The 23,561-nt window shown below is 41.4% G+C and overlaps 2 protein-coding genes across 2 annotated transcripts in view; both read right to left on the bottom strand.

Annotated features, from left to right (window-relative positions):
* Positions 1 to 987: 987 nt before the first annotated feature.
* tdrkh (tudor and KH domain containing) lies at positions 988 to 20,190 on the bottom strand. Its single transcript, XM_056297182.1, has 14 exons — positions 20,131 to 20,190; positions 6,532 to 6,692; positions 6,292 to 6,383; positions 5,619 to 5,820; positions 5,240 to 5,379; positions 4,730 to 5,090; positions 4,456 to 4,622; positions 4,073 to 4,248; positions 3,879 to 3,943; positions 3,635 to 3,786; positions 3,396 to 3,506; positions 3,119 to 3,173; positions 1,599 to 1,677; positions 988 to 1,428 (listed from the first exon to the last, which is right to left on the bottom strand). The coding sequence occupies exons 2-13, from the start codon at positions 6,659 to 6,661 to the stop codon at positions 1,607 to 1,609; spliced, it is 1,722 nt and encodes a 573-aa protein (XP_056153157.1). The 5' UTR covers positions 6,662 to 6,692; positions 20,131 to 20,190; the 3' UTR covers positions 988 to 1,428; positions 1,599 to 1,606.
* A 252-nt stretch (positions 20,191 to 20,442) lies between these two features.
* The window catches only part of tmem94 (transmembrane protein 94), a 32,596-nt gene continuing 29,477 nt past the window's right edge, over positions 20,443 to 23,561 (bottom strand). Inside the window, exon 31 of the mRNA XM_056297032.1 lies at positions 20,443 to 23,510. Coding sequence (XP_056153007.1) covers positions 23,438 to 23,510 — 73 coding nt within the window. The 3' untranslated portion in view covers positions 20,443 to 23,437. The remainder of the gene's footprint in view (positions 23,511 to 23,561) is intronic.

Below are 23,561 nucleotides of genomic sequence, written 5' to 3'. Positions count from 1 at the left end.
TAGCTAACGTTAGCATAGCTAGCTAGCTAGCGGAAACCTGTTTTTCCAGTTCTAGTCAGAACAACAAAGTAAGATCTTCCAAATCATTAACAGGCAAGCAAAAGCACAAAATTGCGAAAACATGTGTGGTCTTGCTATATCTTAGGGTCATTGAAATTTTACTAACCCCTCAATGTTGCCAACGTTATTTGGCTAAACTCCTAGCTAGCTACTGCAAACGGGTAACAACAAAGGAGGAACGCTAGCCTAAGCAAATTCTCCATGATCGCAACTTCACGGAGCTAATATTTTATACGTTTACTCACCAAATCTCTTGTATCCTCCATTAGCCCTTCATATGGATTACGTTTTTTTTAACTGGGCGAGATGATACAAGTAAAACCCCTTAATCGGGGCTATTTTGGCTTTAAAATACCAAAGTCAACAAATTAATACTACCAAGTGGGATATCAACAATTACTCCGATACTTCTGCGCATGCGTCGGTGTAACCTACTTTTACGTGATTGGTCAGTCCAGAATAGGGGTCACAGACTGAGGCAGAAAACAAAACATTGGACATTCCTCCGAGATGAAAATGAATGAATGACTTCCCCCCTTTAATGTTTATTTGCTTCCAGTTCAGAAATCAGTGGGTAGTTTGTTTTTCTCTATCAAACTTTCGATTTAACAAAACACCCGTGTGCTGAAATTAAGACACTATTCTTGATTGCCTTAACTTACTTGGACATATTTCATTTTAATTTCTACAATATATGGTAAGATGGCCTTATGTCCTTTCAGGAATTATCCTAGGTTCCATCAATAAATGCAGTGTTTCAAAATGGAGAATTCACTACAATTACGAAATAAAATAAATCCTTTATTTTAGTGCAATTCATTACACCCCAGAGATAAATCAACAATCTTTCAATTATCTAATATATATGCCTATGTTGTCTAATAGGCAATATGCAACATTTAGCAAATGAAATCCAAAAAAAACACATGCAATGGTATATCTTTATTTTATACATAAATAACATCTGAAGCTTATTGTTAAGAGGGTTTGCTATCTTTATTCACACAAAAAAAACAGAATAAGGCTAAAGCAAACGAGAACCAACCATTGTAAAGACACAGTCGCCCTCTGGTTTCTGTGACTCATCACAGTGCTTTAAGAAAACCAAAATAATGGAATTCTAGTTTTTGTTCCTCTCCTTGCCTCTCAGTAGTCAAACACAACAGTAAAAATAAATAAATGCAAAGCAGCATCAGGCATAATAAAAAAAAGTAGTTTGAAAGGAAAAACACGAACTAAAAACTTCTCACAGTTGAGTAACATTTAAAACAAAGAAGTGTCCGCTGCATGCTTTTCAAGTAAGGCTTCTTGTCGAGGATTCAAGTGGTTGGCTTTATGATTGGTAAGGAAGTGTCCCCTTCTGCCCATCTGAGTTAAGTAGAAAAGTGGGTGGTCATTACAGTAAACTGAGGAGACCTAAACGTCTACTTGACATTATGCACAACATTTTGTCTTGAAATACTCAAGATAGTTAACACAAATTAGTTCATGGTTAACCCCTTCACAAATTCTCAAATTCTCATAGGAAAATTTAATACCTTGAGGATCAACTTCTTTGGTCTTGGAGGAGCTCATCATTTAAGATATCATCAACACTTCCTGAGATTGATGCCACTTCTGAATTATAAGACATAAATTATAAAGACACAATTTAAAAGACATTCAACAATATCAGCAATCAGAATAACTTCAATTGTTCAGGTTTTAAAACATGAATTGGGAAAAATATTCCTCATTGTATTCTTCATTGTTCACTGCAGTTCAAAAGACTTGCTGGCGCTTGCAGTGCCACCCTGGGGGAATCAGAGGATTAGGGGTTGAATAATGGCATGTTACTCCCAGTACTCCAACAGATATCAGTCCTTCCTATCTCGACGACCCTTCAGTGTCCAGGGCAAGGCTGAAAAAGCCCTACTTCACTGTTGTTTGTTCCTGTGAGTCATAGAAAAACCTGACATACTCAGGAAGAAGCCCGCTAATGGCATTTTGCACATTAGGGAGTACATCGTTCATAGAAAAGTGTGATTTACCTAAACAATGGTTAAACCACACTTCATCCAAAAGGAGAAGACAGTACCAGCAGTCAAAAATCCAAGAACTGCTGAGGCGTATCTGCCCTTTTATGGATACGATCCTTTATTTGAACTCATCATTGTTAACTTGGCTCCTAGTTCTTATGGTAGTTTTATTTTCAGGAGGCAAATGCCAGTCTCTTGTCAAATTGTTGAGTTCTGCATGATTGTTTACTTATTTAGGTACGCAATAAAAATATGTGTTGCCTACTCCAACCCACCCTACATTCAATCACATGTAAATTAGTGTGACTCTTGAACAACAGTTGAACAGTACCTCTGTTAAGACCAAAAGAGCAAGTACGTAAGGGATGATGGATTATCCTGCACATACAATGGTCACTAATAAAATAATTAAAATTCACTTATTTCACAGAAAATTCACAAAGCATTCACTTATTTTTTGTTGAACGTTTTGGACTCCACAGTCTACACCCATCTACAGGCCAGTGGCACATCCTCATCCTTGAAAGAGTTTTCAGGGATGAGGATGTGCACATCCTTGATATAGGGAGGAATGCTGGTTTGAACGGGGAGTCAAAGAGGCCATCTATGTGAAGAGGGAACAACCATCCCTGAACTGTGTGTGTGTGTGTGTGTGGGGGGGGGGGCTCAGATCACAGATGTAATCAGAGTAATCAGAGCATTGTAAGATCTTACAATGCTGTGGTTACAACTATTCCCCAGTCCTCTGTGAATAGTACACATGGCCATTGTAACTCTAGTTAATGGTCATGTCCATTTGCATATGAAACCAGTCGTTGTTTTTGGTCGTTACACCTCTGTATTGTTTATAAGGGTGGGGATAATTTATGTGTGCTCAGGAGCTCCTCTAGGATACAATTTCCCAAACTAATCCAAAAAATTACCCACATGACAATTTCTGTGGAGTGAACCCTTGCATGTTTGTTTGATAAATGGACAGATAGAACATTTGTTTGATTCTTCATGAGTCGCATAGATTCAGATGTTTGTGTTGAACCCACCTGATAAGCTGACACAGGACAGACTTAGCTCTGATGATGTTCCCATTACGTCATCCTGCAGAAGGAAGAAAAAAAGGACATGTATTACGAGCACTTTGTGGATCTACACACATTTTCACAAGGGATGCAGTCTGCCAGCAATGGGATTTGAAACAATGCTGTCTGTCTCTTCATTTATTTGGTAGAAACACTGAGTATGCTACTGATGCACTGCCTTCTTTTGCTGTAGTTACCATCAGTGCAGATGAGGTGGTAAACAACTTTTACGGTCACTCACCAGTATCTTCTGAATACAGCCATGGTCCTCTCCTGCACCCCTCTCATTCTCCATATCATGGCAGCTCACAGCATGGCCAAGACGTATCAACTCCTCACCGAGGTCCAATGCCTACAGTAACATTAGATCGAATAGGATGTGCAGCCACAAAACAAAAAGAGACAGAGTCAGACCAATCTGTGACACACAAAATATGTCAACAATAGTTTTTATTAATTAGATGGATCCAGAAAGCACACCTTGCCGTCAAGGTTGTCATAGAGCTTGACACTGGGCCAGGAAGAGACCTCAGAGTGAGAGTAGCTACACAGTTTGGCCAGCAGGGGTCTCCATTCAGCGCAATAAGTCATCCTTTCAAATTCATCCAGGGCTGCCTCTGACCATGTTTCTCCTGGTAAACATAACAAAAACATCTAGATATCTTAGTATTTGGCGAACACATTCCTGAATCTTATTTAAAAGTCAATTTGACATAAACTTTACCTGCTGATTTTACTCCTGCCAAGCTACACTCAATGGCCTGGAATGGTAAACTGAGAAAGTCACTCCTGAAAAATACAGTAAAATGTCTGAGTTGCATTAATTCAGGCAAGAAAACTGGTGACCAAAAGTACATTATTTTCTAATGCGAATGACTAAAGCATTTTCTTAACCTCTCAAATCCTGAGAAACCCTACCTCATAGTACGGAGACTGTCTCTAGACAGCTCCCCGTTGTCCCCAAAATCCACATAGTAAAGGTCCACCAGGCCTGAGCCTAAGACCCCTAAAACCCTGGCCCGGTTCCATGTGCCGTGGTCACAGTATGGGGCAGCCACAATATCCCCAACCACAATGGTCTCTACCTTGTGCTCCTGGATGAGAAAATTACGGTTTATACCATACATCTTAAAGACTTTTTTTTTTTTTTTTAAATGACAATATGAGGAAGACCATGGCAATTAGAGCATGCAATGGGAGGATCCTGAGTTGGCGGGCATTGACCTTTTGCAAAATTCTTAGCATTTCTTTAACGTGTTTCCCATGACAGAATGTACAAAATATGCTGGAGTTCTCCTTACAGTCAGGGTGCCATTGCTGTAGAAGCGGCTCATCTCCTCAGTTAGCTTGTCTAGCTGGAGAGAGCGAACCCCCAGAATCTGGATCCAGAAGTGGTTTGGGTTTTCAGAGGCTGAAACATAAACCTCCAGATGCTCATCAGGTTGGAAGCTCAGGTCTGGGCTGGGAACTTTTCCGAATTAAGATAGAGAGAAATTTGAGGAAATATGAACGTCAGTGGCACGTTTCAGTCAATAATGGACTTCCATGATACTGTACATAAGAACATTGACTCACTCTCAAACTTTGACACCTCAGAGAGGGAGTCTGGTGAAATAAGGTCACTCTCCTCTTCTTCCTCCTCCTCCTCCTCATTTTCATCTTCCTTGTGCTCTGGGTTGAGGACTTTGAGCTCTTGGCCATCACTGCAAAATGTTCCTGGTTCCTCTATGGTCCCATTAGCTTCCACAAGCCCCTTTTCCACTACTTTCAGAGCAAAAGGACTGTTGTTGTTCAGACCGAGTGTTGGCTTAATTTCCATGACCTCTACCTTTTGACCTTCATGGTCCTGGGATCGTCGTTTGTGGCGAAGGGCAGAGGATTGGGAGATTTTCATTCTCACTATCATATCCTCTCTGACCTTCTCCAAAATCATCTCCTGAGAATAAACACAACTGTCAATCATTCAGAATTACAAATCAATCACACGCATTTGAATGGCAAAATGATCCAATATGCCCAACTGCAGTGGTCAGTGCAAGAGAACATTTTTCTGTGTTAATCTACAAGTATGTGTCTCCACCTCACCTTGGCCTGTCTGACTCCCTGACGTGTTCCTATAATTGTCACATTGCCCTTTGCCTCAAGACCCTGTGCCCTCTCTTTGGGACACATCACTCTGGCCCCAGTGATCCTGGTGATCAGTTTCACAGTCTCTCCTCCACGGCCTGCAAAAGACATGTATCCACACAACCACACACTTAAACAGTTTAGAACAGGGAGTAAATAGTGCCACAGCAGTTAACACAGAGGTGAAATCGAATCTAACACTGAGCAAGTTTTATTAGTTGAATACTGCAAAATGACATGACATCACTTGTAGGAAGAACAAATCAGAGAAAAATATGCATAGCAAAAAAATCCTAAGAAACTAAATGCAATTCTTCATAAACTTTGTTTATGCTACCTATGATCTGTCCAAAAGCAGTCTGAGGAACTTCCAAGATCTCAGTTGTTGGCTCACAGTCTTTAGCCAGGTTCTCCAGCACACACCTGGCCAGCAGTACCTGCTCAGGGGAGCCGTGCAGCAGAAAACACACAGTAGTCTGGGAGCCCAGCTCTCCTGACTCTGGTAACAACCTGACGTGAGCTCCAGACTTCTGGGTCACCTGAAAAAGGAGACAATGAGAGGGAGAGGTAAGAGAGACAGCAGGGGATCAGTAGAAGGTAAATTGTCTATGAATGTTCTCATTCATCCAGGTCATGGTTATCCAAAGGAATTGAATCAAGTGCAACTGGACTTGGTATATATCCGTGAAGACGTTTCGCCTCTCATCCAAGAGGCTTCCTCAGTTCGTGCCTTTCTGGCTAGACCAGACTAGCTTGGTCTAGTCAGAAAGACATGAACTGAGGAAGCCTCTTGGATGAGAGGCGAAACGTCTTCACGGATATATACCAAGTCCAGTTGCGCTTGATTCAATTCCTTTGGAAAGAATGTAAATTCTAACATCTAAATAAATATGGGACAATAAAGGCAGCAAATATCTCTGTTGTTGACAAACAGAGAATTTTTTTAAATCTGAACCACTTCTACTATTTCTAGTTTAATCCTACTGTGGCAATCGAATGGCAGTACTTACCATATCCAGAAATGTGGCCTGGTATCTGGAGATGTTCCTATAAATTTCTAGGGGTATTGTCAGCCTCAACTCCTCAATGTTGGGTGGATTAGCTGTTAAGGGCAAAACAAACTACTTTGATTAGACCCACTTAATTCAGACGATAATGCAAACAAAATGTTAACCTTTAATCTGACAAATTTCTTGTGTATAATTTTCAGGTTTTCCTAATATGTAGTAAACGCTCAGGTTCAGACTCACAGCTGCTGGTGCTACTCATATGGCGGTAGACTATATAGCCTACTGTGGCCCCAACTGAGAGGCCTGCAGCAAGGGCCACCATCTTTCCTGAGCTGAAGGTGCTCTTGTGACCCTCCTTCACTGCATCCATGACACGCCAAGCACCTAGTGGAAGACTCCACCTAAACAAAAAATGTCAAAACCCTGTTACAACTGGTAGAGTTTGCCGTATGGTCTTGGCCATCTCAATTATCCTTAAATTACACATGACTTGAGATACAGCTCCATTATCGCATTAAAAATGCATATGTTTGTGAAACTGAATTCAAACTATATCACATACCCTCTGGTATGGGCTAGTAGTTAGTGTTTCTGGCTGGTTGGGCAGTTACACAAGTCATGCTGCATGAAAAAAATGTAAAAATAAAATAAAATAAAAATAAAAGTAATATCCGGGCCAAATCCAATACAACTGATTGTTATGATGAAGATACTCACTGCATCAGACCACATCACCTGGCAAAATGCTGATGATTAGCACACAAAGAAGTGCATAGGCATACGCATACACAACAGTCCCCTAAATGATAAGACATTTAGTTTATTCTCACATACACACAAAGCTATGACTCAGTTTTGAAGCATTAAGCCACACTGCCATTGCATGAGTCTTAATGGGGCTGCTAAAGCTTATGAACTAGAAGCTACTGCACACACCATAGATACAGTTGGTAAGACATTCCCTACGCTCTGTTACTCCCAAGGGAGGAAGCAAAGCACATTTGACAGAGATTGCCACAGTATAGTTACGAGGTTTATTTTAGGTTGTTTCAATAGCAAAATATGCCAGAAAGTTGTTGTGTGGCATTTGCAGCACAAAAAAAAAAGATCACAAACTAAATTTCAATTACTATATATTGCCAGACATGAAGACTAGGCAAAATTTGTATGCAAGCCTTTTTTTTTTAATATAACCCACAGACAACAAAATGTACCACAATCTAATAATGATAATAATAATAATAAACTTTATTTTTACCGCACCTTTCCGAACAGCATTAAAAGGTGCCTTACACAACAGGATAAAATAATGCACATAGGTTAAGATAAAATAAACAAACAAAAAAATACAATAAAAATATAGGACATAATGCCTGAGCCGCTCCACAGAACAAGGTAAAACACGGTAAGGATAAAGTCACAAGAGCATAATTAGAACGAAGAGAATTAGAGCCGATAAAACAAGAAATCTGATAAAAACAATTAAAAGAAGGTGCTGAAAGAAAAATATAAGAATATAAAGAATTACTACTACTACTAATACTACTACTAAAAGAAGGTAGTGAGTTTGCTAGTCTGATTTCCTCAGGTAGGGAGTTCCACAGCTGTGGGGCTCTTACAGAAAATGCCCAGTCATCTTTAGTAACGAGCCTGACTGAGGGAACAGTTAAAGAGGACCTGCCTGAGGAGTGCAGGCAGTGACCAGGCCCGTAGGGTATGAGCAAATCAGTGATATATGTAGGAGCGAGGCCATGTAGGGCTTTAAAAAGTTTAAAATCAATCGTATACCTAACAGGTAGTCAGTGAAGCATTGCAAGAATAGGAGTGATTTGTTCATGTCTCTTGGAATTTGTTAACAGTCTGGCAACTGAGGTTTGGACGAGCTGGAGGCAATAGATGGACTTTTGACCGAGTCCTGAATATAGGGAGTTACAATAATCCAGACGTGATCAGATGGATGACTTTTTCAAGGTCCATTTGAGATAGAAAGTTTTTAACTTTTGCAATATTCCTAATTTGGAGAAAGCAAGACTGTACTACCTTGGTGATTTGTGTGACAAAACAGAGCCTGGAGTCAAAAAATACATCCAAATTGTGCACAGAGTGCTTAACATTGGAGGACAGGCTCCCTAGACTCTCTTCCAGGTTGCCAGTTAGTTTAGGGGGGACCAAATAGAAGGACCTTGTATTTGGCCTCATAAAGCCAGAGAAGTTTTGTGACATCCAGCACTTAATATCAGAGAGACACGCCATAACACGAGAAAGATTGTGTGTGTCATTACCAGTAAGCAGGACATAAAGCTGGGTGTCGTCCGCATAACAGTGAAAATTAATATTATGATGACAGATAATCTGACCCAAGGAGAGCATCCATCCATCCATCCATCCATTATCCAAACCACTTATCCTGCTCTCAGGGTCGCGGGGATACTGGAGCCTATCCCAGCAGTCATTGGGCAGCAGGTGGGGAGACACTCTGGACACGCTGCCAGGCCATCACACAGGGCTGACATACACACACACACACACACTCATATCTAGGGACAGTATAGTATGGCCGATTCACCTGACCTACATGTCTTTGGACTGTGAGAGGAAACCAGAGCCCCCAGAGGAAACCCACGCAGACATGAGAAGAACACGCAAACTCCGCACAGAGGACAAACCGGGACGACCCCCAAGGTTGGACTACCCCGGGGCTCAAATCCAGGACCCTTCTTGCTGTGAGGCAACCGTGCTAACCACTGCGCCACTGTGCTGCCCCCAGGGGGATCATGTAAATAGAAATAATAATGGACCAAGAATTGACCCATGGGGGACACCACATGCAAGGGGGGCTGGAGATGAAGAGAATTCTCCTATTATATCAGAGAACGAGCTGTCAGATAGGTAGGACTAGAACCATGCAAGAGCAGTATCCTTAATGCCAACATAGTTTTCCAGGCAATTTAAATGGATGTCATGGTCGACCATATCAAAAGCAGAACTCAGGTCAAGCAGAATTAAAACTGAGCAAGCACCAGAGTCAGCAGTGAGAAATAAGTCATTGGTAACTTTAATGAGAGCTGTTTCGGTGCTGTGGTGGGTACAAAATCCTGATTGAAATTGCTCGAAAATATTAGTTATTCATATGTGTGATTAGTTGATGAGCAACAGACTTTTCTAAGATTTTAGATTAAAAAAAAGGTAGATTTGAAATTGGCCTAAAATTGCTTAAAACAAGAGGGTCGAGAGTAAGCTTCTTCAGGAGAGGTTGGACTATTGTGTGTTTAAACTGGATGGGAACAAACCAGCAGACTGAGCAGTTGATAATGGAGAGAATTTGTGGGGTGCCGAAATACATTGTGAGAATTCTGTAAGAATTCTCACTGGTATAGCTGCCTTCTTATAAGACACTGATTTGTTCCATTTGTTATTTTATTGTATTTACTGTGTATTGTCTAGGGTTTGTCTTTTACCCATTTTTCTTTGTCTGTTATGGACCTTGAGTCTGCAATAAAGTTTTTGAATTGAATTGAATGCCAGTAGGTGGCAATATGGACCCACTGAGTAAATACAATGCATAGACCAGGGGTATAAAACTACCAGCCCACGGGTCACATCCAGCCCGCAAGGCAGTTTTGTGTGGCCCGTGCTACATTTTAGACTTATTAAGAGATTCGGACCGTGTATCCATTTTGCACACTACTTTCGTGTTTTGTTGTTGTTTTTTTGTTACAAGGCCAGTTGACGTAGACTAGTGTCAGTTTTGCAGCTCCCCCTCTCTCTCTCACACACATACAGGCACACGCACTGTCGCCAGGCAACGCGAGTAAATAAACCCAGTATGCTAGCCCTCTGCGAAATATCTCACGAGAGCTTGCTGACGTAAATTGTTGTCACTGCTTGCAGATCATCTCATCATCAGCTGCTTCTCCAGGTTCGGGTTGTGGTAGTAGGGCACTCCAAACATCCCTCTCCCCCGGCAACACCCTCCCGCTCCTCCTGGGGGATCTGAAGATGTTTCCAGGCCAAATTGGACATGTAGTCCCTCAAGCAAGTTCTGGATCTACCCAGTGATCTCCTCCCAGTTGGACATGCCAGGAAAACCTCCAAAGGAAGGCGCCCAGGAGGCATCCTAATCAGATGCCCAAACCACCTCAACTGGCTCCTTTCAACGCAAAGGCGCAGCGGCTATACTCCAAGCTCCCTCCGGATATCCGAGTTCCTTAGCCTAAGGCAGAGCCCAGACACCCTACAGAGGAAACTCATTTCAGCCGCTTGTATCTGTGATCTCACACTCTCAGTCACTACCCAAAGCTCATGACCATAGGTGAGGGTTGGAACGGAGATTGACTGGTAAATTGAGAGCTTTGCCTTCCGGCTCAGCTCCCTCTTCACCACAACAGTCTGGTACAACGTCTGCATTACTGCTGATGCTGCACCAATCCCACTCCATCCTACCCTCACTTGTGAACAAGACCCTGAGATACTTAAACTCCAGTATGCTTGCAGATATTTTGAAAAAAATATCACTTTCAAAAGCCAAAAGAAAAGTTGACCATGAGCACCGACAGTTCCAGGAGAAATGGACATGCGACTACTTCTTCATTGAATTTAATGCGTCCGTGATCTGTCTAATTTGCAAGGAAAAAGTTGCCATCCTTAAGGATTTTAATCTGAAGCGACATTACACAACTAAACATGCAAAGGTGTATGATCAGGTTCAAAGGGGAGGAGAGGGAAAGAAAGGCAGCACACTTTCAAAAAGGTCTGTCCTGTCAGCAGAACCTTTTTCACAAAACCAAAAAAGATTGTAAGGTAGTTGTCGAAGCTAGCTATGTTGTAAGCGAGGCAATAGTGAAGGCTGGCAAGCCATTTACGGAGGGCTAGTTTCTGAGAGACTGCATGCTGCAGGTAACAAATATTGTTTGCCCACAGAATGCATCTTTATTCGGAAATGTCTGACTCAGCCCAAATACAATGGCAGAATGGATCAGTCAGTTGTCAGTTGAGACAGACAGTTGTGCACTAAAGCAAACAATTTCACGTACCATTCTTGGCACTTGATGAAAACACAGATGTAAATTACAATGCTCAGCTCGCTATGTTTGTAAGGGATACCAATGACCATTTTGAGTAAACAAAAGAACTGCTAACTTTATATCCAATGCAGGGAAAGACTAGCCAAAGTTATATTTCAGGTGCTGTGCAATGCAATTGAGGGTATTGGTCAACCCTGGAATAAATTGGCTGGAATCACCCCTGTCAATGACGGGGAGAAAAAAATGGGCTTGTAGCACTGATTCAAAGAAAGCTGGAAGAAGAGAATATAGATCCCACAATTGCAATACACTGCATCATTCACCAGCAGGCACTCTAGCAAATGCTTGAAATTTTACATTGTTATGACTGTTATGGTGAAATGCATTAATTACATCAGATCAAGAGGTTTACAACACCGTCAGTTCTGTGCGTTTCTGGAGGAAATGGATGCAACATATGGAGATGTGTTGTACTTCACAGAAGTGTGCTGGTTGAACAGGGGCAGTGTCCGAAAAGGGTTTTGAATTGAGGGAGGCAGAGAATTCATGAAAGAAGGCAGGCTACATGTTCCTGAGCTTGATAATCCCAAATAGCTCATGTATTTAGCTTTCTTAGTTGATATCACACAGGAACTTAACACTTTTTTAAAATATTTTATTTTTCATTTTCAGACTTCAAAGAAACCCCAGTTCCCTACCCTTTCTATATAAACCCAACTGAACCAGAAAAACGGAAGCCGGGGGGGGGGGGGGGTGTTGTCAGCGCAAAGAGTGAAATACAGAGACACTGCACTAACACAGTGTTATATCCTTTAAAGAGGCCTTCTGATGAATCCTTCGTGGTATCTTTCTCAAGGTATTAGGAAGACAACAAAATATACTCATAGGAGGTGACTTTAATTTTTGCTCGAATCCTATTCTGGATAAGTCAACCTCAACAGTATCCAAAACAAAGTGGCCAAAAGTACCTTGGCATTTATGAAAGATCTTAATTTGATAGATGTGTGGAGACAAATGCACCCTCAAACCAGGGACTACTTCTTCTGTTCCTGCCCCCATAACTCTCATACTAGGATTGACCTTTTTCTGTTATCAAGGCAGCTAATTTATAGAACATTAGAATCTGAATACTTATCCAGAACCGTGTTGGATCATTCACCTTTGACCCTGTCTATCTTGATGCAAAAAAAAAACAAAACAAACAAAACTAATTCATATAGATGGTGTTTGAACCCTACCCTTCTTCAAAAACCAGATTTCTGCAACTTTATTAGGGACAGGTAGAGCTTTTCTGTGAGACAAACTGTGCCTCTTCTCCCAATAGCTTTAGATTATGGGACACGCTAAAAGCTTATTTAAGGGGCCAAAAAAATCTCCTATACAAAGGTATTAAAAAGATATTCCCAGAAGAAATAGAAGATCTGGAGGCAGACATTTTGAAATCGGAAGAGGAGTTCCAACAGTCTGGGTCCAAGGAATTACACCAATCACTGGTAAACAAAAAGTTCAAATATAATATAGTACATACTTATAGAATTGAAAAAGCAATTTTAAGAAATAAACACAGATATTATGAACTGGGAGAGAAGGCACACAAACTGTTGTCCTGGCAACTGAGAAAAGAGGAAAGCTCAAGAACCATTAATGCTATTTAAACTAAAATGGGTTCAGTCTCATATAATCCAATAGAAATTAATGACACATTTAAACAGTTTTATACAAATTTATATACATCGGAATCTCCAGAAGACCTGACAAAAATTGATGAATTTCTTTCCACCATTGAATTGCCCAAGACCAAATGAATCTTGATCTTCCCTTCATACAGAAAGAAATTGGGGGGAAAAAAAACCCTGGGCTTGTTAAAATCTAATAAATTATCAGGGGAAGATGGTTTCCCCCTGAATTTTACAGAGAATTTAAGGATCTACTCATCCCCCTCATCATGGATGTAATATACTTAGCATCTAAAACTCTCCTCAAATCACTCTCTACTGCCATAATCACTGCGAGTCACAAAAAAATAAAATAAGAGACCCATTAAAGTGCTCTTCATTTCGGCCTATTTCATTATTAAATCCAGACTATAAATTGATCTCTAAGGCCCTAGCTAACAGACCTGGCCAATATTTGCCACAATTAATAAATCCAGACCACGCTCGTCAGCTAACAATTTATGTAGGCTCTTTAATATTATCCAACTCACAAAATCTAAAACTGGACCTAGTATAGCTAGATGCTGAATAGGCCTTTGATAGGCTGGAGTGGTCGTATTTATTTAAAGTATTGGCCAAGTTTGGGCTTGGCCAGTTGTTTATTGAGTAAAAACCCTTTATCATGAACCCCAGGCCAAGATTACCACTAACAGACAGATCTTGACAGCGTTTCCCTTCAGTAGACAGGGTCGACAGGGTTAACCCTTTGTCTCCAGGACTCTTTGTCTTGGCTATTGAGCCCTTAGCCGAAGCAATTACAGGATCCTGATATAAAGGGCTTCAAAGTAGAGCAAACAAATGATTAAATTAATATCCTGGCAGATGACATTATTTTGTACAGAACAGACCCTGGTAACTCACTCATCAAATTAAGACTATTAAATGCTTATGGTGTTATTCCAGGATATAAGGTGAACTAGGAAAAAAGTGAAATTCCACTAATGAATTTTGATTACACTTGAGTATGAGCAAACAAGCCCATTCAAGTGGCTTCTGAATGGTATAAAATATCTTGGAATAACTGTAGATAATGACCTTAAACATTCGTACAAACTTAATTACCTCCCATTGCTAAGTAGAATTGGAGATATCTACACAGGTGGATGAGTTTACCCTTTACTCTAATTGGCAGAGTTAACTGTGTGAAAATTAATATTTTACCAAGGTTACAGTATCTTTTCCAGTCCTTGCCCATTCCACTACCCAAAACTTTCTTTAAAATCCTCAACAAACACGTTAGACAATTTTTGTAATTGTAAAGTGCCCAGGATATCTACAGAAAAATTAACATGGGATTATAGATTAGGGGGCCTTCGATTACCCAGCTTTAAAAATTATTATTTGGCAGCTCAAATCCGATTTATTTCATCCTTTTTTGAGGACAACTGTCCCCTCCTTGATACAAATTGGATTGCACATCCTGAAAGAAAAGATATCCAGTGATTTTATTTATAAGTGGAACTCCAAAATTATATCCAACAGGACAGACAATCTTATTTTAAAGCATTTGATTAAAATATGGTGTGAGACTCACAGAAGTCTTGGACTGAAAATGGGACTGTCACAAAAAACACCTCTGAGACAAAATGAACTCATACCAATGACTCGAGACTTGGCCCCATTAAGAGATCCAGCATTTGGAAGACTGCTACGAAAAAGGACTTCTCATGTCCTTTGAACAATTGAATAGGAAATATGACTTGTCTTCTGCTATCCTCTGTTAGGATCTAACCTCTCTGTTAAGAACAAACCTGGGCCATGGAATGACTTTAACTGTACTTACTGATGTGGAGAAACTGCTTCATGAGGGAAATGTATATACATTTATTTCTAAAATGTATTCCTTAGTGCTGAATAAGGGCCTAAAGCCAGGTCTGCACAAATCTAGAGCAAGATGGGAATCAGATCTGAACATAGCAATTGATGAACAACTCTGGTCAGCTTTATGTCAAGGCAGTTTGTCAGGTACCATTAATGCCAGGTACAGACTAATTCATTGAAATTTCCTCCATCAACTGTGCCTCACCACGCAGAAACTACATAAAGCCAAACCTGAACTGTCAGAAATGTACTTCAGATGTGGTATAGAGGTCAGCTCCTTCTTTCACTGTACTCAGCTTTGTACAAAGGTGAGGTCCTTTTGGTACGACTTCTGTGACACCTTGACCAAGATCACAGGAGTTTACCTTCCAATTAGATCCTGAGCTTTGCTTACTGGGGAATTTCACAAGTGTCAGTCGATCCTCAACCCATTCCCAAATTAAATTTATGGAAATCACTTTATGCGTGGCCAGGAAATGCATAACAGTGACATGGAAATCTGATTCGCCTTTCCTCATTGATAGATGACGTTCAGAAATGAACAGCTGCATTTCTCTTGAAATGATCACATATAGTCTTAGAAAAGGATACAACACCTTTCTGAAACTTTGGCAGCCTCGCCTCATAGGCACATCACTGATGCTACCATAGGGATGTGATCATTTCTGGTTAGCCAGGAGGCCTCTTTAAAGGATATAACAGTGTGTTAGTGCAGTGTCTCTGTATTTTACTCTATGCGCTGACATTTTTTTTCTCTCTCCCATCCTCCGTTTATAGGAAGGGTAGGGGATGGGGGGGGGGTTGTGTTTTTTTGTTCTATGGTGGTTAAAATGGGTTTGAAAATGAAAAATAAAATATTCAAAAAAAATTGTTACAAATAATGATAATGGTGAGAAATCAATACAATCAAAAAAAGTATATATAGTAAGTTTAACTACTTAAAGAATTTAAATATAAAATAACATCCATGGTAATCACAAAAATATGCTAATTAAAGTATTGCTTTTTCCAGTAAAAATTTTATCCATCTATTTTGTTGTGGTCTAAATCCAACCACAACAGCAGGCCCCACATTTAACATATAGCTTAGCAGATAATTATATTTCTTAGTTTGGATCTAGCCTGACAGACCAGGCAAACTCAAACGTGTAGTGAGGGTGAACTGGGAACGTCTGTCGAAGGCCCCTGTCTGTGAGGTCATCAACTCCCACCTCCGGAAGAAGTTCTCGTGTATCCCAAGGGAGGCTGGGGACATGGAGTCTGAGTGGGCCATGTTCAAAGTCTCTATTGTAGATGTGGCAGGCAGGAGCTGTGGTCAAAAGGTCATCGGTGCCGGTCGAGGAGGCAACCCAAGAACCCGCTGGTGGACACCGGTGGTGAGGGAAGCTGTCAGGCTGAAGAAGGAGGCCTTTTGGACTTGGTTGGCCCAGGGGTCTCCTGAAGCAGCGGACAGGTACCGAGAGGCCAGAAGGGCTGCCACTTCGGTGGTCGCAAAAGCAAAACGTCAGGTGTGGGAGGAGTTCGGCGAGGCTATGGAGGAGGGCTTTCGGTTGGCCTCAAGGAAGTTCTGGCAAACCATCCGGTGACTCAGGAAGGGGAAGCAGGGCTTGACTCAGGCTGTGTTCAGCCAGGGAGGGGAACCGTTGACCCGGACTGGGGATGTTGTTGAGTAGTGCAAAGAACACTTTGAGGAGCTCCTGAACCCGACTAACATGTCCTCAGTGGAGGAGTGGAGGAGGTAGAGTCTGAAGACTCAGGGGAAGCCCCACCCATATCCCTGGCAGAGGTCTCTGAGGTAGTTAAAAAGCTCCTTGGTGGCAAGGCGCCGGGTGTGGATTAGATTCGCCCTGAGATGCTGAAGATTCTGGACATTGTTGGGCTGTCTTGGTTGACACGCCTCTTCAGTGTCGCATGGAGGTCGGAGACAGTACCTGTGGAGTGGCAGACTGGGGTGGTGGTTCGCATATTCAAAAAGGGGGACCGGAGGGTGTGCTCCAATTATTGGGGCATGACATTGCTCAGCCTCCCTTGGAAAGTCTACTCTGGGGGGCTCGAAAGGAGGCTCCAACCAATTGTCGAACCTCAGATCCAGGAGGAACAATACAGATTCCGTTCTGGCTGTGGAACAACGGACCAACTCTTTACCCTTACGGAAGTGCTGAGGGGGGCATGGGAGTTTGACCAGCCAGTCTACATGTGTTTTGTGGACTTGGAGAAGGCTTACAACCATGTACCCTGGGGCACTCTGTGGGGGGTACTGCGGGAGTATGGGGTACCGGGACAGTTGCTACAAGCCATCCGGTCCTTGTATAACCAAAGTGAGAGCTGTGTCCGCATTCTTGGCACAAAGTCAAACATGTTTTCCGTGGGTGTCGGACTCCACCAAGGTTGTCCCTCGTCTCCAATTCTGTTTGTGATATTCATGGACAGGATCTCAAGGCGCAGCCAAGGTGAGGAGTGTGTCCATTTTGGGAACCTCAGAATTGCATCTCTGTGCTTCGCAGATGATGTGGTTTTGTTGGCTTCGTCAGAACGCGACCTCCAGCGCGCACTGGGGCGGTTTGCAGCTGAGTGTGCAATAGCTGAATGAGTCAGCACCTCCAAGTCTGAGGCCATGGTTCTCTACCGGAAAATGGTGGCTTACTCCCTCCGAGTTGGGGATGAGTTGTTGCCTCAAGTGAAGGAGTTCAAGTATCTTGGGGTCTTGTTCACGAGTGAGGGTAGGATGGAGAGGGAGATTGACAGGCGGATTGGTGCAGCATCAGCAGTAATGCGGACGTTGTACCGGACCGTTGTGGCAAAGAAGGAGCTGAGTCGGAAGGCAAAGCTCTCAAATACCAGTCAATCTTCGTTCCAATCCTCACCTATGGTCATGAGCTTTGGGTAATGACCGAAAGGGTGGGATCGTGGATACAAGAGGCTGAAATGAGCTTCCTCCGTAGGGTGTCTGGGCTCAGCCTTAGAGATAAGGTGAGGAGTTCGGCCATCTGGAGGGAGCTTGGAGTAGAGCCGCTGCTCCTTTGCATTGAAAGGAGCCAGTTGAGATGGTTCGGGCATCGGATTAGGACGCCTCCTGGGCACCCTCCTTAGGAGGTCTACCAGGCACGGTCAACTGGGAGGAGACCCTGGGGTAGACCCAGAACTCGCTGGAGGGACTACATGTCCAATCTGGCCTGGGAACGCCTTGGGATCCCCCAGGAGGAGCTGGAGGCAGTGCTGGGGAGAGGGAAATCTGGCGCGCCCTACTTAGCTTGCTGCCTCCGTGACCCAATCTTGGAAAAGCAGCTGCAGATGAGATGAGTTTGGATCTATCCAAATTTAATTTGCTGCTAAGGTGTACATCTTCACATTGAACCTGCTGTTGTCTGAATTCAGACCACAACATAACAGATTTTGTAGGGCTGTCAAATTTTCTAGAACATAAAAGAAAATGGGATTTTTTTTACATTAGCACATTTATACAATTCCTATGGATGTTATTTTTATTGAATTAAGTAGATAAACTCACATATTGTCCATTTAAATGCAACACAGGGAAGGGCTCTTATAACACACATATAAGAACATGAGTTCAGTACAGCCCATCCACCGATTCTGTCCTCATAGCCATCAGAAAAAAGAATAGCTTCATTTCAACAAATCTCTCTCTAGATGGCAACCATGGGACAAAATGGACAAGTTCATAAACAGAATGAAATATTAATTTTACATTGTTCATTTGAAGTTCCTCAAGCTTTAAAAATGTGCTTTAAGCGGCAATAAAAGCATGCATTTGTAAATGTGGATGCATTTGTGAAACCTGATTGGAAGTTTTTTGAAATGACAATACATTTATTAAACATTAATTGAAAGAATTTGTAGATCATCGTGGAAAGAATTGATTTACAGTTAATGGAACACTTGTGAATCAATGTATTTCTGCATTGTCGTCTGTGGGTTAATTACAAAAAATTCTTGGTTTAAAGCAGTAAGGGATTAAATCTAGAATGGCCAGTAGATGCAGTCGTCTAAGCATGTATCAAAAGCTTCATATAGTTCACAGACACATTTTCTCATCAAATATCTGGCAAACATGATCTGGAATGTTCTTGTTTTTATTACTCTTTATTACTCTACTCCATCTGTAAACAAACCATGTCTCTGACAGATATGGTTTGTTTTCCTCCATGCCTCATCCCTCATCTGTGGCTATACACCAACTGTATCTATAAATAGTCATGTTGAGCTACCTCCAGCATTCAATTAAAGAATGAAAGCAATTCAAGGGCTCCTGCAAGAAGATGTAACACACAACTTCCATCAAATTCTTAAAATAAACGTTGTTTAACATTCTACTACTGTAATTGTACTGGAGATGAGCCAACAGTGAGGTGAATTCTGTCTCTTCAGGGCTAGATAGAAAATTGACAACACCATCATGCAGATGTGCGTCTCACTGGGATAGGAGGGCCCTGGGGCTGTGGTTGAGAAACACGTGGGCCTTTGACACTCCTACATCCATCTTGGGAAAACCCATAACAAAACAACCCAAATCTTCTCGGTTTTAATCCACGTTCAAGAATACTGCCAGACAGGAGAAATTGGTCAAGTTTCAGAAAACTGACAGAGAAACCTGCACAGTTACAATGTGTTTTGACGTATTCAGGAAAATGTGTTGAGGAGAGGGAATGTCAACATGATCCGTCTTAGACCTGCGTATGGTACGTACCCACAATCCAGTGCAGGCAATGTCTCGATAGAGTTAACGACCTTCTAAGATTAAACAACGATATCTCCTCTGGCTGATTCTAGATCTACGCCAATGATTAAATTCGCTCTTTATACAAAAGACCGATCAGATTGCTCCACTTTGCACGGTGCACAAGATACAGGTCCCCTGCAGTCAATCATCTAGCCAGCCGCAGTCTTTTGAAATACTGCAAGTAACGTTGAATGACTCCAATTGCCTGTTTGGTTGAGTTGAATGGCACAAAACGATAACTTACATTAGTGTCAGCCAAGTCATAATGTACACCGCAACTTGCGATAGTTCCGCGCCTGCATGACTCATTGCTGTGCACTTGTATCGACAAGACATATGGTGGGTACGAGTGTAACGTCAATAACCTTGCTCTACCGCAAGTACCTGACGCCGGCTAACATACGCTAGCTACTGTTTACAAGACAACTAGCTTACGAAGGCTACACATTCAGTTAGCACAATCTTTGAATATTATCGTGATTTGATTCCCGTGAGGAGCTGTAAAAGCCAACGATGGAAAACGAAAGATAACACTTACAAATGATTCGCTTCTCAGACTGCTGAAGTTTCGAGCACCTTCGGCACATCACCAGTAGCATCGGCTGTGGCTATTTAATCTTGCGGTCTCTCATCACCCGTGCGACGTCCAGCATTCCGCCTAATGTGATTGGCTCGGAACCTACACGCACCCATTGTTTTACCCAATCGGGTCAAAAATAATCTGAGCGGCGAAGAAGACAGGCGATTCGCCAAACTGGGCCCAAATATGGAGAGCCCAATGTTTTTGTATTAAAACCACAGGCGGACATTTCCACAGCGAAAGACCACCACAATTCGTGTAAATAAAAAAGTCATATTTATTATCTTAACGTAATACACAAACAAAATTTGCCAATAAAGTTGAAATAACCCCATATAGACATTTAAAAAAATACAAAATATACATTTATGTTTCTCGTGGACAATCGAATTCCATTACTTCCCAAACTCAACTGATACCTTGGTTATGCAGAGCATAATGCATGAATATGTAATTAAAATTCCTACCATCATTCCCACGGGTTGTAACAGCGGGCTGAGTCAGGCATTCCCACAGTGGTGAGAAAACACAAGCAACATCTGCAGTCCATGCTTGACTGAATTCAATTCACATTATGTAGTGAACAAATGAAACAGTAAAATTATAAATATCATCATCATCTATTCAAGACTGAACAACCACCATGTCTTATTCATGCAAGTACAGACAATGTTAATGACAGAATTAAATGGTGTCTGAAACAGGGCAAAAATAAATAAATAATAGAAAACATCTTCACTAGCTTTGCTTGAGGCACCAGTTAACTTGCAAACCATGGGTCCATCCAAAAGTGATCTATACAGTTTCAGTGCCTTGGATGCCTCAGGATTACAAATTGGTGCTTTTCCATAACATTGACTTTTCCTTCAATTTATCCATGCAGACCCCAAGTCAAATATGTGTTTGCACGAGCATCAAACTGTAAAGATGACTATGATAGGTACAAATGTACAGGCAATTACCAAAATAAACCCCAGACAGTTCTGTTCAGTTCAGTCTTCAGATCAGACCACACTATAAGTGATAACCTCAAATGTTCAGTGTTCATGCAGATGGCTGAAGGACATCAAAGCACAAGGTAGTTAAATTCTACACTAGTGTGTTGCGAATGACAACATAAGCCCATTCATACAAAAGAGCACAATCATTACAAAGATGGAACCAAAACAAAGAGGTTTGACAGAAGACACCAATGACAGTTGTCAGCTGTTGCTAGGACATAGTTACCATACAAATAAATAGGCCTAGATACACAACACATGGTAATTAAACTTGACAGAAATCCACAGACTAGAGGGGATAATAATTTGAGATACGTTTCCGAAAAGAAAAGAAAAAACATAGTTGAATTTTAATCTCTGGAATATGCTGGTCAGGAGGAAATGTGAGAGTAGGGGAAAAACTGCTTTCTGGAAGAATTCTCTTCAGTTATACATTTGCTTACTTCCAATTTGCTGATATCCAAAAGCTGAACAGTATTGTAAGTGCCTGTCTATCTCTACCCTACAGGTTTTCACTGTCAAGTAATTAAATAAGTGTACAGAAGGCAGCTGAATGATATGGAGCAGCTTTCAGAAGACTGGTATTCTAGGATATTTACACAGTGAACCTTGCTATTTGTTCATTGCTTGTTGTACAACCAGTTACAGGAATTCTTTCACATGATGCATGGGTTAATGAGGCAAACCAGGACATTCTTAAAATATATATAATTCACAGAAAATTTTAATTAATCTTTAGTTCTTATTGCCTTACAGCATTGGTTCTCAACCTAGGGGGCTCAGGATCCCCAGGGGGATCACGAGATAATTTCCGGGGGTTGCCAGATGATTGTGGAAAAATAAATAAAATAACATATTTTACATGGGGGAATGGTTTTTACATTACGTTGCCTGTACCAGTGATATAATTTGCCTTAGGATATATTTTATTGAGGGTGTCTGTGCATATGAGGTGCTGTTGTTTCATTAACTCTAAAAACACTAATTAAAGCCAAAATCAAATTAGTTGTTCTGTCTGTGGGCAAAGCAATGGTCTTCCTGTGTGAGTTTGGTAGCGTTCATGTGTTATATTACAGCCTGAACAGTCTCAGGCAGACAGTTTATGTATGAGCGATCAATGTGTTTGCATCAGGTGTTGTGAGTTAAATGTCCCAATGCTATGGGGGGGTGGGGGGGGGTCACAAACACCAACCCAATTCTTCTGGGTGGTCACAACTCAAAAAGATTAAGCACAACTGCCTTACAGGAGCACTGCCCATGCTTAGCTCTTATGTTTGGGTATGTGAGTGAGAACAAAGAACATTTGTTCTAAAGTAGTCTATTTAAAGAAGTTCTCTTCCAAGCTAACTAAGTGAAGATTACAGTTATAATGTGGCACAGGGCACACCTGCAGAGCAGCCTTCAGAAAGCCAGTTTATGAATGCTTCTTTGTAACATTTTCTTCAATCTGTCCTGAATCACAAGAGGTAGACTTCTATGTCCTTTCCTGCAGGTGACTTATTATAGGCTTCGCAAGCCAACACCAAACTTTAAGACACTATTACAAACTCCAAGCAATGCAAATGTCTTTCAGACTAAATAGTTCTGATAGTAAAGATGCACTGACATCCACTTATATCTGGTACTTGAGGGCTGCTCTTGTGACTGATGACATTAAGAATGAGACAGATCAAAAAGGAATCAAAGATGAAGTTAAAACTAAATCCTGTTAAGTTAGGCAGCCAGTCAAATGCATTCTGTGGATTCTTGAGGACAAACAGCTGCAAAGCACAGGATGAGAAGGACCATGCACAAGTGTTTGTCTCGGGTGACAAACCCTCACAAGGGAAGAATAAAAGTGAGTATGAGAGTGTAACCTCTTCAAAAACATTCTTGATGCCTTTAAAACAACCTAAAACTATATAATAAAAATTACCATTTGGCTCTTTTCTATCAGAGGAAAAGAGAAATTAATATACTTTGGAATTTTCCTTTTTCCCCTTTAAATGTCCCTGATAAAATACCAATAATTTCAATAAAACAGAAATTAAGAATCTTAAATAATTGCATTATTAAGCCCAAGCAATGCAATTTGGTTGGTATCTGTTCCAGCTTACAGTTACAGTGGTTCTGGGCTGAAGTAGGTCAAGTATCCTTGAAACAAGGCAAAGGGTAGCGAGTGTTAGCGAAAGTGCTTGAGTATTTGCACTCTCCCATATCACTCTTTTTACCAGAAGGTTGATTGGCTCCTAGTACTGATACACCTCTGAGTTCCTTGGAACCAATCAGAATGGAGAGTTCATTCCCAGCTTTGTCTCAAACTGTAGCTTCTGTCTCTTCTGGTAGCGAACCCGCACTCTACAACAGAGAAAAGACAAATCATACCATACAATCAAGATATGGTCACTA

The sequence above is a fragment of the Lampris incognitus genome, chromosome 17 (genome assembly GCF_029633865.1).
Source record: "Lampris incognitus isolate fLamInc1 chromosome 17, fLamInc1.hap2, whole genome shotgun sequence".
NCBI classification, from domain to species: domain Eukaryota; kingdom Metazoa; phylum Chordata; class Actinopteri; order Lampriformes; family Lampridae; genus Lampris; species Lampris incognitus.
Note: the sequence above shows the minus strand (reverse complement) of the source record. Positions and strands in the feature narration are given on the sequence as shown.

What these genes read in the sequence shown, in the direction of transcription:
- tdrkh (XM_056297182.1), bottom strand. Translation starts at nt 6,661, where the DNA reads ATGGATGCAGTGAAGGAGGGTCACAAGAGCACCTTCAGCTCAGGAAAG. An exon ending in AGGCCACATTTCTGGATATG is followed by an intron (nt 5,821 to 6,291) that starts GTAAGTACTGCC and finishes CTCCTTTTTCAG; the next exon opens with GTGACCCAGAAGTCTGGAGC. An exon ending in TGAGGTGTCAAAGTTTGAGA is followed by an intron (nt 4,623 to 4,729) that starts GTGAGTCAATGT and finishes AATTCGGAAAAG; the next exon opens with TTCCCAGCCCAGACCTGAGC.